The sequence below is a fragment of the Typopeltis vanoorti genome, chromosome 9 (assembly GCF_054136105.1).
Source record: "Typopeltis vanoorti isolate ZY-2024b chromosome 9, IOZ_Tvanoo_1.0, whole genome shotgun sequence".
Taxonomy (NCBI): domain Eukaryota; kingdom Metazoa; phylum Arthropoda; class Arachnida; order Uropygi; family Thelyphonidae; genus Typopeltis; species Typopeltis vanoorti.
The window spans coordinates 140,548,456-140,566,986 of record NC_143557.1 but is presented as its reverse complement, the minus strand read 5'-3'; the positions used below and the strand labels follow the sequence as shown (position 1 = coordinate 140,566,986).

Below are 18,531 nucleotides of genomic sequence, written 5' to 3'. Positions count from 1 at the left end.
TATTTATTGCTCAGAAAGATCTCACCAGTTTTGGTCTTTTTTGTTTCAGTCACCCCTATTATGTCGATCTGGTACTTATCTAATTAACTTATCTATTTGTTGTAATAGATTTGGTATGAAAATCAGCAATAAAAAGACAAAGACAATGAAAATAGGCAGAAACACTGAAAACATCAACTGCATCTTGAATGCTGAACAGTAGAATAGGTAAAACATTTCAGCTATTTAGACACATTATTTAGAGAAGACCGGCTTGGTTGGCTGAGTGGTTAGTATATCCACTCTACAGCCAAGAGGCTGCAGGTTCAAATCCCACATAGGCATGGATGTTTGTGATTGTCCTCTCCCAATACAGACTGGGTCACCATGGAAATAGTAGACCTAAAAACCTCCCACAATGGGAGAGGCCTTCACCCTGCAGTGGGTAGAAAAATAGGCTGCCAATTTTTTTTTTTTTAATTTTGTGAAGATGGTAAATTAAATATGGAAATAGACAACAGAATTGGTAAAGCTGGTATCATAGGAAGTCAGCTGATGAATAAATTTATATGGAATAAGAAAGAAATTAGTCAAAACACTAAATTAGCTGTATACAAGACAGTGTTCAAACCAATTTTAACTTAATTTGAATTTATGCAAAAATGCAGAACTGATTTAGTTGGCAGTCAACAAACAGTAAAACTAAAGTCCTAAAAAACAGAATAGAAGAAAATATTTGCTAAATGATCACACTCTCCATCACGTATGGATCCAAGAGTAGGATTAGAAATAAAATACTTGATCAAAGACTAGAGACCTCTGATAAGGGAATTCTGAGAACAATTAGTGGAATGAACAGATAGCATCACCATTGTTAGCATTCAGGGATATGTTAGTAGAGCTAATCTTAGGTGGAATGGTCACTTAAAGAATGGGAGAAAAAAGATTAGCAAAAGTGTTCTTTTACGAGGTTGGCAGGAAAAAGACCCAGAGCAAGACCACAGTAAAAAGCACCTTAAAAGGCAGAAATATAAGATGTGATAATATTAGAGTCTTGACAAATAATAAATTAATTTGGAGGGAAATTAATGATTGGAAGTTAGTAATGGTGTAACTTTTCATGTAGTACTATCATAATTATCCTGTACACTTCCTGAGGGTACATATCTGGAATTTGATGATGAAGATGATTCAAGTCAATCAAGGATGTTCAAATTCTCAGTTATTATTCCATACCCTTGAAAATAATCAAAAAAAGAGAGTAGAACCATATCAGAATTACCATGCAATTCTGATATGATTTTATTAATAGTTAATAGAGATGAAAGAGCTTTCATATTTCCACTGGAGTTCTTCAGGATATTCTTTGGCAGCATATAATTTTTCTTATTATCCTTGCTTATGTATTCAGATTCATAAGAAATGGGTATACAGAATAACTGTTAAAGATTTGGTAGGACAAATCAACATAAGCAGTCTCTGCTTTGCAGATGATGTTATGCTGATGGACTAATATTCCAAGTGCCCAAAACCACCTACATAATTTATTCAAAAATGCAGAACTGATTTAGTTGGCTGTCAACAAACAGTAAAATTAAAGTCCTAAAAAACAGAATAGAAGAAAATATTTGCTAAATGACCACACACTCAAAAAAGTAAATGATTTTCAGTACCTTGGTGACAAATCTACATCAATACTCATCAATACCTACATCAATACGAATTTAGGGACACAAAACACACGTGTTGAAATGATTATTTTACTTATCACATCAAACATAACAAACCTACATCAATACTCTGACATAGCGATAAGAAAGCACAAAGCTCTTTAGTTCAATAAACGCCTATCACCACAATTACCGAAATTCTGATTCTATACGAAACAACCAGTGAAACTGTATTTACATATGGTTCCCAGACACAGCACATTGCTACTCAATGTGCAGTTATCAACTGTAGGATACCCATTGCAAGATCCCATTCCTAATACTGTCATTCTTGAAGAAAGCAAGCAAAGATCTCTAATAGAAATTCAGATAAATTTTTGTACTTTTGATAAATGCTTTTGCTTTCAACAGGCAAACTAATGGACACAGAGCATTACCAAGAAAGCAGTTTTGTCAATGCTTAATCAAACTTTTTTTTTTTTAAAATGACACTCAACAACCAGCTGGCATTTACCATTTGGCACAAAAAAGGGCAACTTTGTTCACTTTCATTTAAAAGACTATCTCAACAAATTGTTATATAAATATTTCTGTATATATTTTCCTATTCATACATGAATAAAAAATGATGATTCCAATATAACTTACCAAAAGGAGTTTCACCATTCTTTGTTCTTGCATTCAGATCTGCTCCAGACTGAACAAGCATCTCTATCACATCAGGCTAAAAATAATCAGTAGGTTATATTAAAACCTTCTATGCAATCCAGTTTATTCTAGAAATGTATATTTCCAGAGCAGTTTTGTTCAATTACTCTGTTAACAATTACAACCACATGTAGATGTTTAATTCATTCATACCATGAAAATTTTCATTAACCATTTAATAAAGCAATAACACTAAATCTAAAAACTGTATGGATTGGAAAATTAATGATGAAAGCTTCATCACTAAAAGTATTACTGCTAAAACTTATGTTGTGAATAGAATAATAATTGACATAAAATCATGATTTGAAGTAGTCACCCATTATGAAAACTTTTTTTTATCACAGTTTCATTCAAGAAAAGCTAGAAACATATAACACATTAATACCATGGGGTTGGACAAGTAATGAAAATTAGGAGCTCATTCCTAGCCATTTTCAAGTTATTTCAGCTAATAGTATTGTTCTCAACAGCAGGTAATGAACCACTTTTATCATCACCACCACCTGATTGCAACAGTTACTAAGAAGGACATTCCAGTCCTACTACTAACTGTAATTATTCTTTAATACAATGGCCTTCAATTCATTCAGTGTAGATGCACATACAACCTTCTCAATTATTTGACACCTCCAGGGAGTCCACAGACTCATCGAGGGATGTTGAAATTTGTTGAAAGTTTACTTAAAGGATTAAACTAAATTTATTATACTCTAACCAAGTGGAAAATAAACTTTCAACATCTTTCTCTAAATCCAGAGTAATCTATTAAAAAAGGGTGGCACACCAATTGGCAATTCCTATAGGTGGAGATGACCTGCTAATGCTTCTGCCTGATATCTCGACTTGGGCCTGGCTCCCACTGAAGAGACCTCAATAAAGGTCGAAACCGGTCTGGGTAGTGGCCCTTCCCTTAATGCATAACATTAGACATATCCGCAAGGAGATGTGTTTTGCATTATAGGAGATACTAAGATAGGAGTGTTGGTAGCTTTCTCCACCTTTGCAACGAGTTGCCCTGGTGTTGTATCACCTTAACCCAGTCCTGAAGATACTTTCAGGCGCAAACTTTGTTTGTTTGCTCACACTTGGATAAAGGATTAAACTAAATTTATTATACTCATCGAGGGAGGGCACCTGCTCTACAACTCTGTCTCCACCAACTGACCATAACTACACCAGCGCCATCTACTGCCGTCCACCACCACCACTGGTATTTCCACAGACAATCACACAAAACCATGCCCACGGCAGGATTCGAACCTGCAACCTTTTGGCTGAAGAGTGGATACGCTAACCACTCGGCCAGCCAGGCTGGCTGCAATTCACTGCACTCTACTACTACTAATCATACAAAGAATCTCTCTCTCTTTTGCTTGCTTAAATTAATCAACTTCCAGGAATTAATTCTTTTTTCTTTTAAGGTTACATGGTGATCAGCATTCATATTTACGAATTTAGGGACACAAAACACACATGTTGAAATGATTATTTTACTTATTATTAATAAAATAACAACTGATGTTTCGACCCCTGTATTGAGGTCATCATCAGAAAAATACATGTGTATATGAAAACAAGCTACATGCTCTTGCACTCTACAAAGGTAAATTGAATCAATTCAGTTAATTGACCTTTTACTTAGCCTGACTTCTAGTGGTAAAAAAGAAACCTGCTAAAGTCTTCCCGTACTAAGCTTTTCCTCAAGTCTTATACAGTTCAGGTTGCTATTGAATGTTTATAAAAAAAGAAAGAAAAAAAAAAAACAACTTCGTGATGGGTTGCATTTAAATGGCTTTGGAGAAAGTGTTGCTGGATGAAAGTATAGTGTGTGGAAGTACAGTATGTGATGCATGCCAGAGATCAGAAGGAAGAGATGAAGAGAAAAATCAGGAGAGTGATACTGAAGAGACAGCAGTGCTTGGCAATGGAAACAGTAGTGAGAGAGAGGAAGAGAGAACAGGAATACAAGAGGAACGGGGAAACATGGCAGAGCTCGGGTGGGCAGGGAGACATGGCATAGAGAGAGAGTGAATGTTGAACGTGGCAGTGAATGTGTGTATGAAGATGGGAGTATATTGCAATGAGTGGAGAAGTGGAGACTGAGCAGGTATATGTGGCAAGCAGTAATAAAGGTGATTTGGCAGGCGTAGTGGGGAAATTACAACCAACGTATAGGTTACAAGGTTCACTTACAAAAGGTTCTACTTACATGTCCCCAGCAAGCAGCTGCATGGATAGGCTGCCAGTTATCATTGTCACTGGCATCAGTAGATACATGATGGTCTAGTAGGAACTCAACTACACTTAGATAACCATTTGCTGCACCTATATGAAGCTGCAATTAAACAAAAAAAATGGTTGAGTAAAAATAGAATTTTTAAAAAAAATCTTAAAATTAAACTGCTGAAAATGAATCAGAGAAAACCACTCTAGATAACTATTCAACGGATATAGATTACAGTAATAAAAAATTCAATTATTTCAATTTTTGCTTTTATGCAAATAAATGAGATCCTTCGAAAGTTTCACCTAGATAACTAATTTTATAAGCCACTTATTGACAGTCCTATATCATACATAAATTTATTATTTGAACTAGCAATGGTATAATATGTCAGGTTATGAGTTATTTAAGAGTTAATACTGCAATATCGGAAGTGTGTGTCATATCTGTCAACTGTGGTATTCAGTAACTAAACTGGTTTGTCTATTTTTGCAGGGAGGAAGGAGCTTATTTTCGTGTAGAAAAACTCTGCTGCCAGCATCTGAGACTAATACTGGCAAAGTCTAAAAAATGTTTTTTGCATTCATAATGAAATTCAAACTCCAGGTATTTACAATCAGGTATTTACTTGGTTGTCAGGGAACATGGATGTTCCCTGACAACCAAGTACTGGTAGAATCTGTTATAATGCTGCTAGATACAGTACCACATCTGATATTAAGACATCTTCTCAATCTCCAGTAGTCAATTTTTGCAATTCTTTGTGAAAAGGAATTTCACTATAGTAAAACCTTCTTTTAAAACAAAGTAAACGTGACAAGAAATTATATTGTCTAATCCTTTACACAAGTGTAAGCAAACAAAGTTTGCACATGAAGTATCTTTATAATTAGGCTACTTCTCGTACATAGAGGCTGTTGATTTTACACCAATTACTTCAATATCTCATAATGCACAGTACACTCCCCTTTTGGATGAGCATATTGCTATTATAGGAGGAGTCACAACCCAGATCAGTTTTGACCTTTATTGAGGAAGATACTGAGATTGATTCAATGCAGAAGTCATATTTCTCATATACATGTAGTAAAATGGTATATTACTATATTGTACAATACTCTGGATCAGAGTATTTTAAACACTTCAAGCTTCTAGTAAGCAAAATGATGCTATTACACCAGGCAATGAAACTTATCTATTGCTTAGGTCTAGTACCACTGAGGGATGCAGACTCGACACCTTACGTATGTTAGATCACTCCTGTATAGTTTACTTCAGCCTGATGATTTAATGTCTGCTTCCAGGGAATGCATCTAGACTTGCTAAATCACCACTATGAAGATGCAGGAAACAATTTGGTTGATGCACACCAACTAGACTGCAATGTATAATAATAATAAATAATAAAAATAATAAATGTAAAATAAATACTAGGTGTGACAATTCTGGAATACACCTGTCAAAACTTACATTTGGAACTATACATTAAGGGCTACTGTTGCTTACAAAGTAATCACCTTGTGCATTTATACACTGGTTTAGACGGTGCTCCCATTTTTGGAAACAGGCCTGGAACTCTTTTTCCAGAATATTCTTGAGTTCCTTCAACACATTATGCTGGATATCAACAATGTCAGAAAATCTTCGTTCTTTTAGCACAGTCTTTAATTACACCAGCCTGGTCTTGAACTGTGAAAGTGACATGCATGCCTTTTTCAGATGTGGTGAACTCAGGGCTTTCCAGTGCATACGCTGACATTTTGTTTTGGGATCATACTGGAAGCACCAGGTTTCATCGCCCGTAATTACACTCGGAAATGTGCTTATTTGCAGAAAGATCAGTAGCAACTTCTACCCGCCTCTGCTTCTGTTCATCCCTCAAGATCCGAGACACAAACTTCGCAGAAATCTTTCGCATACCCAATTCTTTAGTTAAAATTATCCTGACTGTTTCTCGATTCATTTGCAATTCATCAGCCATTAACCGCACACTTAATCATCTGTCAGACCGTACCAAATCTCACACTCTGTTCACATTTGTGTCCATCATTTTTGCTTTTAGCTGCCCACTTCTGTGGTCGTTGTTCACATCTTCTCACCCATCTTTGAATCTCTTAAGCTACTCAAAGACAATTGACTTTTTCAGAGCATCTGCACCATAAGCCACTTTCAACAGCTCCAACATTTCAGTAGCAGTTTGCCAATTTTCCCACACAATTTGATGTTAACTTGCTGCTCCAAATTTCGATCATACATTTTTAGATCAAAGTTTACATGCAGATCACTATTGTTTTTGCAATAGCCAACTAGCAAATGGCTCTATTAGCTTGAGGTTTATGCACGCATTAGTTAAAAGATGTGCAAACATGATTACTCATGTGACTCCAACTAAATCACCACATGGGTGGCACTATGCAGCCGTTCCGGGAATTAAATTGTCCCACCTCGTGCATCACCAAACAAGCCAATACATATGGAACACTGGAAAATTGATAAAGTAACTTTTTATGTTTATCTAGGGAAAAAGATCACACTAGAGGGAGAGGCTGTGAGAAAGAAATTATATGAAGAATTCAACTTAGTTGAGTAGCACTTAGAAAACATCATGAAGTACACTCAAATGAGATATCCTAATATGCCTTAAAGAAATATTCAAAGTTTACTTTCAGCCATGACATTTGGAAGTCAAATGGGGACTCTGACTTAAAAATTGCCCAGCAAGTTGAGGATTACCCAGAAGAAAATGGAAAGATCACTGCTTGGTATTAAGATAAAACGTGCAATACTTGTGTCAGAGCTCAGACCAGGGTGAGATCAATTATAACAGCCATTAAAAGATCTAAATGGCAATGGGCAGGTCAAATCACAAGAAGCAACACTCAAAAATGGACAAAGTTATCTGAATGGCATCCCAGAGATGGAAAGGGCTACAGGAAGTTATTGAGTTACTCATCTAAGAGGTCCCTTTTGTCACACACACGCAGCTCATCATACCATGCCTTAAACACATTCAATTTATTTCCAAGTTGCATTTATTTCCATATTTGTTTAATTTAGTCTTAAGACATGAGTATAGTTCATAACTCTACATTTTATAATTTTATAAGACCTCCACATAGCCTTTAAAGGAATGCAGTAAACCGACCAGGGCTTCTGACCTAATGTCCAATCCTCACCTTCTCGTGGTGCATCCTGTTAGGTATCTACCTGGATACTGAACAAAGAAGGATGGGCTGGCAATCTGAGATTTAGCCAACCAAATTGTATGCTTATTGGCTTAAACCAAAATATAAAATGATGGTACAACATGACAAAATTTCATGCCGGCTGGGGTGTCGCCCAGTTAAACAAGGCCCTATTATTTTCGCCAGGGAAAAAGAGCAAACAGCAAAGAGTCAGCTACTGGAACAAATCTTAAAACACACCCCAACTCAACATCACCAGAGTTCAAGATCGGTTCTATCAACATAAGAAGCCTGAATGGCAAAGAAATGGAGCTAGTTAAGGAATTAGGTAAGTACCAGATCGACATAATAGGAGTGACTGAAACAAAAAAGAAAAAACACTAAATACAAGGTTAATCTTCTTGAATGGCAGGCAGTCTCAAGTAGAGTGATGTGGGCAAATATCAGAATGGAGAACTGGACAACGAGACTTATTTGTGCCTAAAGTCTCACAGAAGGTTCTACTAAGGTAGAAATTAAGAAATTTTTTGAGGCTTTAGAGAAAGCAACTGCCATAATGAAAAAGGAAAAGTTGGTCCTTGTTGGGGATCTAAATAGCAGAGTAGGAAATGATTGTCAGACATACAAAAAGATTTTGGGGAAATTTGGAGAAAAGAGCAAAGCTAATAATAATGGCAAATACCTGTTGGATTTCTGCTCAGGGCACGGACTGGTTATTACTAACACAATGTTCTAACATAAAAATGTGCATAAATTCACATGGAGAAGAGAGGCAAGGAATAAGAAAAGTCTCATTGACTATGTTATTGTTGATAGTGATGTTTTCTCCCTGGTGCAAGACACCAGAGTGTACAGAGGATTTGAAATTGGAAGTGATCACTATTTAGTCTTGAGCAGGATAAAATTGAATTTCATATTGAAAAGAATAACACGTAAGAAAGTTTTAAAGCGAATAAAAGTTGAGCAGTTCTCAGATGTGAACTCTAGACTAGACTATTGAAAAAAAAATGAAAGAGTTTGAGAACAAAACCAAAACTTGGAGATTCAGTGGCAAGCCCTGAAGAAAACACTTATTGATTCAGCCAGAGAGGCAATGTGGTGAGGTTGTCTGCAAGGATAGAAAAATCAGAACTCCATGGTGGATACAGGAAGTTAAAGAGGCAGTGAAGGAAAAGAAGAAAGTACATCAAAAGTTCCTGGCAAATAAGTCAGCTTGTGCTCTTAGAGAATACAGAGACAAATGTAAGAAAGCTAAACATTGTGTAAAATTAGTTAAACAAAAGGCATGGGAAAACTTTGGTAAGAACATAGAAAAAAAACTATCAAGAAATTGGCAAGGTATTATGGAGGTTGTTGAAGAAGCTCAGAAATGGAGGAAAGAGTGTAAAAAGAATTAGAAGTGATAAAGGTGATATGAAACTGGAGAAAAAGATATCCTTGAAGTATAATTACTTCATATTAATTAGTTTGAAAATTTGCTAAATGAAAGAAGCAGTGATTGAACAGTGGTAAAAAACACTCAACAGGCATGTAGTCAGGAATACATATTCATATTTGAAGTAGAAAAAGCCATCAAAGCCCTGAAATGTGGAAAGGCAGCAGGAGAAGATGATATTCAACTACAAATGCTCAAGTATGGAGGTATAAAAGTCCTACAGTGGTTCATAGTTCAGAAGGCCTGGACAGAGGGACAAATTCCAGATGATTGGAGTAGAGTTCTCCAATCAAAATCAAAATTTGGCCTGAATCCAGCTTGGTGAAGAACAAGCTGGATTCAGGCCAAATAGAGGCTGTCAGGATCAGATCTTCACTTTACGACAAATAGCTGAGAAATCATGGGAATATAATAAAGATCTGTATTTATGTTTCGTAGATCTGGAAAAGGCATATGACTAGGTGCCAAGAGAGAAGCTATTCAATATGCTATTATGCATATGGGGTATTAAATCAAGCAATGTGGTGTAAATGGGGTATTATATCAAGCAATGCTTTATCTTTGAGTTGTAAGTCAACAGTTAGAATTGAAGTACAGGAAGATAGTTGAATCAATTGTCATCAATTGTCCATCATTTTTTATAGTATTTAAGCCAGTCCTCCAAAGGTATAGTATTGATCTTGATTGATTCCTCTAAGGCTATTATTCATGTATCTTATAAATGTAAATGTTTGTGTTTCAGGTTTATCCTTATCGTTTTCTAGACTGGTAACAAAATTGTTCCATTGAACTATGCAGTTTACATGTTTCTTTTTTCTCTATTGCTCATTTTTGTTTATATTTAATGTCATCTTCTAATTTGTTTGTGCTTAACCAATTTTTTTATAGGCCGTCTTTTTTTTTCATCTATGATTTTCCTGATTTCTAGGTCCCAATTACGAAGACTTTTTTTTTCCTTTTCCATTGTTTTTTAATTCCCAGAATTTCTCGGACTGAATCTCCTAAAATATCACAGAGATGATTCCACTCTTCATTAATATATCCACCTGAGGGTGGTTGCTGTAATTTTTCATTTATTTTTTGTTGATATCAGTGTGGAATCATGAGAAACTTAAGGCTATAGGACATAGGAGAGCATGCTTAATTGTGAGTGAGTAAGAGTGTTTTAGGAAATGAATAACCTTGATGTCAATAAGGTGATATGATTTGATGACATATCACCACACATCTTAAAAGAATGTTCAGTGGCAATAGCATTGGCATGCCTGTTTAATAAAAGTCTTACATTAGGTTCCAAGAGAGTGGAAAGAAAGTAAATTTGTTCCACTGCATAAAGATGGTAATAAGTCTGTGGCTTCAAATTATAGGCCAATCTGTATATCTGGAGTTGTGATGAAAGTACTGGAGAGTTTGGTGAGAAGTAGGATACAGAAATGGGTTGATAACAGCAGTATGTGGTTATCATCATGGGTTTGTTAAAGGGAGTCATGTTTTACTAACTTATGTATTATAACAATGTGATGAGAAATACCTTGAATAGGGGAGATGAATATACAGTAGTGTACTTGGATTTTGCAAAAGCTTTTGATAGACTACCACATGACAAGCTCTTAAAGAATTTGAAATGGATGGGATTGGACAACAGACTTCTGAGTTGGATCGGTGACTACCTGTTAGGCAGGTATCAAAAATTTTTATGTGAGAGTGCAGTATCCCAAAAGAGAAGGGTCATTAGTGGTGTACAACAGGGGTCAGTTTTGGGACCATTGTTTTCAATTTGTATGTTAATGATATTGGGATGGGTTTAACTAGTGATATGCAGCTGTATGTAGATGATGCAAAACTAGGGAAAGCAATGCAGAGTCAAGTATATGTTATGGCCTTACAAGAAGACTTGAATAGATTCCATGAATAGGCAGTTAAGTGGAACTGTCAGTTCAATGTTACAAAGTGTAAGGTTTTGAAATTTGGTAAGCAATGATAGGATGCAAAGTATACACTTGAGGGAAACTTTAAAGGAGGTAGAGGAAATGAGAGATCTTGAAGTGGTGGTGGTGGACAAGGACCTGAAATTCAGGGTCCACATTGCATAAGTTGTGAGGACATCACATTGGGTAACGGCAATGATGTGGAGGACCCTGACATGCAGAAATAAAGGTTATGATGCCATTGCATAAGGCCTTGATCAGGCCTCATATGGATTATTGTGCACAGATTTGGTTGCTGGGTTTTCATGGTGATGAAGATATGTTGGAAAGGGTCCAGAGAAGATTCACAAAGGTGGTCAGTGGTCTTTGAATTGTGGCGTATGAAGACAGTTCGAGAGAATGCAAGTTGCAAAGCCTCATGAATAGGAGGAAGAGGGAGGTATGACTGAGACATATAAGCTAGTCAGGGGATGTTATCAGGTTGACATGGAAGAGAATATTCATAGAATGGGAGAAGTGGGATAGAACAAGAGGCCATCACTGGAAACTGTATAAGGAGGGTGTGAGCAGAGGAGTGAAGAAAAGGTTCTTTGCATGGAGAGTAGTTGGTCAGCAGAATGCATTGCCTGAGTGTGTTGTGAATGTAGATACACTGAATCAGTTCAAAGCACAAATGGATAAGCATTGTGTGCAATAGTGTGTACCTCCCATGATGAATTTCTGACTGCATGGAGGTCAGATGTTAATAATAATAACAGCCTAAGTGCATGACAAAGTCAAATAGTTTAACTCTTCACTGAAGTTTATGTTCCCAGTATGGAAGCTTAAAAGATAAGCCGGGAATTTGGCTAAGCAATAGATGGTGGAGTTTTATGAGCAAGTGCATGAAATGAAAGTCATGTCTAAAACATGAAGAATGAAGTTACTAATATTAAAGATGTAAGACAGGATTGTGAAAGTGTTGTAGCGAATGACAGTGTGCAAAATACAAATGAAGGTATGAAGACGAAAGTGAATGATGATGAAGTGACAGTACAAAATGAAAGAGTGTGCTTTATGTGGATTCCTTCACAGGACAAAATGTGAGCTTGGCAACTGGAGAAACAAGTGCCATTTTTCATTAAGTACACTTCTTATACTTGAAAGTGACAAAAGCATGTTTCCCAGGTGTGAAGATTTAGTACAGTCATGCCTTGAAGTTATATCACCTTTGGTTTGGGAGGGGTGCTGTAACTCGAAAATGCTCATAAGTCGAAGCAGTGTGTTGAAGTTTCAAAACAGTGCAATTATGACTGAAATAAAAAATCTAATGGTATGAAAATTGGTTTATTGAATGAGTTTGTGTGTTGCAATGCCATCTGTTGTAAGTCGAGCATAGCATTATGCCTTATCTGTATGTATTTTCTAAATTTGATAAGACTGGGTTGATGTTGATGGTAGAGATATATTTTCAGTACATGTTGATGGTGCTGGTTGTCTTTTTCAGAGGTATCTGTCTAAGGTTGTATGTGAGCTAGATTGGGAAACTGTAGATTTTTGCATGACAGGCATAATCCATTACAATGTTAGCATTTACTTTTAAACTTTTTTAAAAATCCAGATCATGCTTTTCCAAAAGAGCCATGACAGTTTCAATATGAAAGAAAGCATCAGAGAGAATTTTGGAAGTTAGGTCTTTAGGCTCAATGATGGATACTTCTTCAAGGACATCATCTTGTCTTTGCACTTCAAGTGCCAGAAATAAAAGAGAGGAGTTTCTGGCATTGGTCAGCACAACTTGGCCAAAATTTACTGCCATCAGTGAGACCTCATTGACAGAGAATGACATAGTTACAGGTATAGAGTGTAAGGGATGTTGTATTTGCAGAGAAGATAGAGGGAATAGGACAGAAGGAAGGGGGGAGTGAGGGTATTATTATTATTATTATGTGACACCTCCAGGGAGTCCAAAGACTCATCGAGGGAGAATGTGCCAACAGCATCGAACGATTGATCCCTTCCAACTATTAACCGTGCTCAAACTTGCTTAACTTTTTGGTGAGCCATTAGTAGCAGAGACTCTACCAATCAACCAACCAACCTTTGCTGGCTTAATGATAGATAAAAAATGCCAATGAACAAAAATAGATGGGAAGAATGAGAGGCCATTCCTAGAAGTTGTATAAAGATGTGGTGAAGAAGGGTGTGAGGAGTAGATGTTTATGTGGAGAGTTGTTAGTAAGTGGCAGGTAGAATGCAGGTAGTGTAAATAACTTCAAAGCACATTACGAATATGTTAGACATGTTGCTGGTTGAGTAGGCCTCCCACGATGAGTCTGCTAACTCCATGGAGCAGTGGCGGCCCGTACATAAGCACTGTGACACTGCAGCACCCCAAAGGAAAAAATTAAATTTTGTCTGTGTATATAAATAATAACAATGCTTACAACATTATATAAATGCAATACAACATGTTAAAGGTTACAGCTTATGTTCTGACATTGATTGAATAGTTAATAATTGAAATTGTTTGATTAACTCTTTAGATTACGAAACAAATGCACTGTGATCTAATGCCGATATTCATTTGCGCTTGTCATTGTGCGTTACGTCATTAGATACACTGCTGTTTGGGCAGCGTATCTTATTCTTGCGCGCGTTCTTTCTGTGAGATATGAAACATTTATTATTGGTGCGTGTTCGTGGCGAACTATTTTTTGCAAATCTTATTTCATTTTGTTAAAATAACATATACTTATTTTATTATAGATAAAAGGCCGAATTATGATGAGTGTCACTGTTAAAAATATGAAAAGAATTATATTTTTTCAATTATCGTTACACGAAACAAATGCACTGCGATCTAACGCCGATATTAGTTTGCGCTTGTCGTTGCTATTGATACAAAACTTTTATTATTGGTGTTTGTTTGTGGTGAGGATGAAATATTTTTAATAAATATGTAAATTTATTAATAAATTCGTTACTGATTAGGGGAAAAAAAAGTTTTGTTTTTTTTGTATATGCATATCACAATTGGCAGTGGTGGCCAATTTTCACTGGCCGCCACTGCCATGGAGGTTACCAAAATAATAATAATATGCAGTTGGTTGCAGCTATAGACCTGGGTAGGTACAGAGGAAGATACAGATGCCATAGCATCAAAAGCTACAAGGAATGAATGTCAGTAGTGTATGAGAAATGGTCAGGAATTGTTTAAAAGATGCAGTATCAGACTGGATATGATGGTGAGGAGGATAAATTGAGTAGAGATTAAATGGATGGGTAGCAATATAAAGCAGAAGCAGCAAAAAAAGAAAGTGTTGGGGAAAGAATATAAATAAAAAAGTGATCAGTATGCTTAAGAGCAATACAAAGCACAGGCAACAAAGCAGGCTAAAGTAAATCCAAAAGAGTTTTTTTTTTTGCAATGCAACAAGTAAGAAAAAGAATAATTATGGAAGGATAACTTTACCCAGTGCTGATGGTAGGAAAATGACAGAAGCAGAAGAATTAGTTCAGTTACTAAGTGATTACTTTGTAGGGCTGTACCATACAGGTTGTACCTTGCAGATACTGATGTGAGAATTGAGGTAGACAAACTGGAGGTACTGATTGTATTGAAAAACATCGATGTGAATACAGCAGTGGGACTGCATAGTATATCAGCTCTTGTAGTATGAGAATGTGCAATAGAAATGAATGTTTGTTATGGAAATAGGTTCTCCAGGACTGGCAGTGCCTTTGTTGAAGTTGTTAGTAATTTGGTTCCAAGGGAGTGGAAAAAGGGTAAGATAATTCCATTGCAAAAAGGTGGTGCCAAGACAGAAGTAGCAAATTACAGACTAATTAGTATTTCTGGAGTGGTGGTTAAAGTATTGGAAAAATTGGTTAAAAGTAAAATTCAGGAATGGGTGGATAGGAATATGATATTCCATAAGGGGCAGCATGGCTTTGTAAAAGGGAAGTCCAACCTCAGCAATTTATTCACATTTTAGAACAAGGTGACAAGGAAATTTATTTTAATGATATTAACACTAAATGAACTATTTTATAAAAAAAGATGCTTATTGACTAGCATATATTTCACTGATTTTCAAATCAATGTCTTGTGTCTTCAGAGCACAAAGCAGCATGTTATATAATTCATACACGACAATGAGTAAGTGAAAGAAATCAAATTATAACAAAAAAGATCTAAAGTCCTAATTTGGTGCCCTCTCAAAAGGATAGAAAAAATAAGAGCCCTAAAATAAGACAGAAAACAAAAGTCACTGATGTCATAAGAATAGCAAAATCCCTAAAATGGAAATGGGCAGGACATTTGATGAGAAAACAAGATGACACATGGGATAAACTCACCATTTACTGGATACCTAGAGAGAGAGAGAGAAAGAGAAGAGGTAGACAGAAGACCAGATGGAGAGAGAGAGATCAACTTATTCTAACAGCAGAACCAACCTGAGAACAGCCCAAAATAGAGTTGAATGGAATACATGGGGGGGGGGGGGGGCCTCTGCCCAACAGTGGGATTCTACAGGTTGACAAAAACAACAATGCAAAAAAAAAAGTATTACAGCTATGTAGGAGTTAGTTGATCTTAAGATAACAGTCTCCCAAATTTTTGGCAAATTAATGCAATCATACTTGTTCAGGTTAGGAGAATTCTTCATAGCTATGGCTGACTCTAAAAATAATCCTTTTGATTTGTAGTGACTTCTAAATAGCACATTCATTTTCTTCCATCTACCCCTGAGTGAAGGGGAGTGTTCAAAGCATGGTCTGCCAGTCCTGACTTGCCATAATAATGGTAAGTAATATATTTTTTATGTTCTGATGTTAACAGATTTTCCTGTCTACCATAGTAGGCCAAGTCACAGTCACAAGGAACTTCACACACACAACAGGATATGCTAGGAGATGGAATTTATCTGATCCACTCTCCTAAGGACAGTGGATCAGAGTTGCTAATTTAACATGCGGTTTGAATGTGGTGCAAAGACCATGTTTTATTAGTACTTTGGCTAACCTGAACAAGTATTGTTGTATTTGCCAAAAATTTGGGAGACTGTTATCTTAAGATCAACTCCTACATAGATGTAATACAGTGGTATCCCACTAATCCAAACTAATAAAAACTGTGCTTGTTCAAATTAACGAAAAGTTCGGATTAGCGAAATTTTCCCCAAGACACAACAGTAACTAGCGTTTAAGACAAAAATAATCAGATTCTAATGGTACATCAGTTTAATTCTGTAAATAAATGAAGTAACTGACAGAAAAAAAGCTAATGTACTGTAACGTAAAACTTAAAAATAATACAGTACACAAGTTTATTTTAGTAAAAAATTTAGTTTGTATGTGCCAATATTATTGAGGATTCTGATTTAATAAAATTGCATAGTTCAGTACATAACTTAATTTGCATACAAAATATCACTTTCTTGTACACAACACAAAAAAAAGTTTCACAAAATAACACAAAAAAAGTTTTTTTTATTTTTTTGTAAAAAAGCCACTGATTTTCTTTTGCTTCTTGGAAGATAAACTTTTTTTGAATGCTTCTTCTCGGAGCAGCATTAGCAATCAAATTTTGTGGAATGGCATATCATTCTTCTTAGCACATTCTATACACATATTAAAACTGTCAACTATGTCTTCATATTTTACTTTTTTTTCTTCTAGTTCTTTATCGTCATCATCATCATCTTCTAATTCATTCTGTAGCGTCATATTTCGAATTTCAGCATCTGATAAAAATAAAACAGTAAACGACAACTCAGACGTTTCATTTCAATAACCAAAGAAAAACTGAGCGTTATATACAACCAGGCTTTAGGCTAAGTCGTTGTTGTTGTTGAAGGAACGTAAAGATACACAAACATTGTGCAATAGTGGTGACAATTAATCAGTTCATTAAAGACAGAGTGATTAATGCCGACAATACAGTACGTACTGTACAGTATAAAAAAGCAAACGTAAACACACGAGAAATCAAAATAGGCCTACAGTATAACCGTACAATCGATAGTATGAAAAAAATATTGTACTGTAATAATAATAAAATAAATAATAGTAGTTAAAATAATAATTATTAAATAAAAATAATAGTACACAAAATAATAATACGTAATAAATAAAACTCTTTTTTCTTTCAAACTGCAGTTCGGATTACTGGAGGGTTCGGACTAAAGAGGTTTGGATTAGTGAGATACCACTGTACTTTTTTTTTTTACAACATTAGAGGATGCCAAAATTAGGACTTTAGATCTTTTGTCCGTTAAAATTTGAATTGTTTCACTAACTCATTGTGTATAAACTATAACAACTAATATAACATATATAATAATATAAAAACTATATACAAACAAGTAAAAACGTTTTTACTATGCCCAAGTATGTTAATGTAATAGCCTGGTGTTTCGGTTGTACAAAGAAGGTCCCCCTTGTAAAGATAAAAGTATATCTAAGATAGGAAAGAGTGGAGGAGATATCACCAGCCTTAACTTCAAATAAAACTAGGCATCAAATTTTTGAAATAAATAAAATAATTTTAAAAAATAATACAAAAAAAATTAGTTTTCTATTGCACATTTCAATAGGATGTAAAAACTATAACACACACAAAAGAGCTGTTACATACACACACACAAAAAAAGCAAGAAGATTAGTATAAGTTATGTTCAGTCTTGGGATAATAAATCATGCCCCATGATTATTATCCCAAGGAAGTGATGAAAATAAACTTACTGGTGTGGCTCCTTGATGGTCCCTATAATCCAGATCCCCTCCATTTTCAGCAAGCCACTTCAGATCAGCTAGCATCTGACGTTCAGAAGAAGCTCTTGTATAATCAATCATCTCTTGAGTAATTCCTGTTAATAACAAAATAAAGTGAAACTAGTCCAACATTAAAATAAACGCATCAATAGATCTAATAACTTATTTGTTCCAGTATTATTCCTGATATTTTTTTGTAAGTAGGAGAGCACAGAGAGAAATTGTTACAAGAGAGAGAGAGTGAGGGATGCATGTGAGCAATCGAGAAATACGATAGTAAGAGATGTAATGTATGGGGACTCAATGATCTGTGGTGTTCAAGATAGGATGCGTGAGGAGTGTTTGCCAGGAGGAATGATAGAAAGTATGGCTATGTCAATTAAGAGAGGTGAAAGGGTGGATGAGATGATTGTGATGGTGGGAACAAATGACTTGAGTGGTGGTGTAAATAGGGCAGTGAGAGATATGAGATTCTTGCTTGAGGCTGTACGAAAGAAGACACAGAGAGTAAAAATAGTGTGCGTGTTGCCTAGGTATGATAATGTCGAGCTGAGCAGAAGATCGATGATATTGAATGGCATAATAGCGAAAATGTGCCAGAAGAGAGGATTCGAATATGTGGATGCTTGGAGTGCGTTTG

General features: G+C 35.7%; 1 protein-coding gene across 1 annotated transcript in view; it reads right to left on the bottom strand.

The window, feature by feature from the left end:
- MYPT-75D (Myosin phosphatase targeting subunit 75D) overlaps nucleotides 1-18,531 on the bottom strand; it is a 305,331-nt gene that overhangs the window by 33,851 nt on the left and 252,949 nt on the right. The window contains exons 7-9 of the mRNA XM_090398351.1: nucleotides 17,862-17,986; nucleotides 4,570-4,695; nucleotides 2,298-2,373 (exon numbers count right to left, since the gene is read on the bottom strand). Coding sequence (XP_090254477.1) covers nucleotides 2,298-2,373; nucleotides 4,570-4,695; nucleotides 17,862-17,986 — 327 coding nt within the window. The remainder of the gene's footprint in view (nucleotides 1-2,297; nucleotides 2,374-4,569; nucleotides 4,696-17,861; nucleotides 17,987-18,531) is intronic.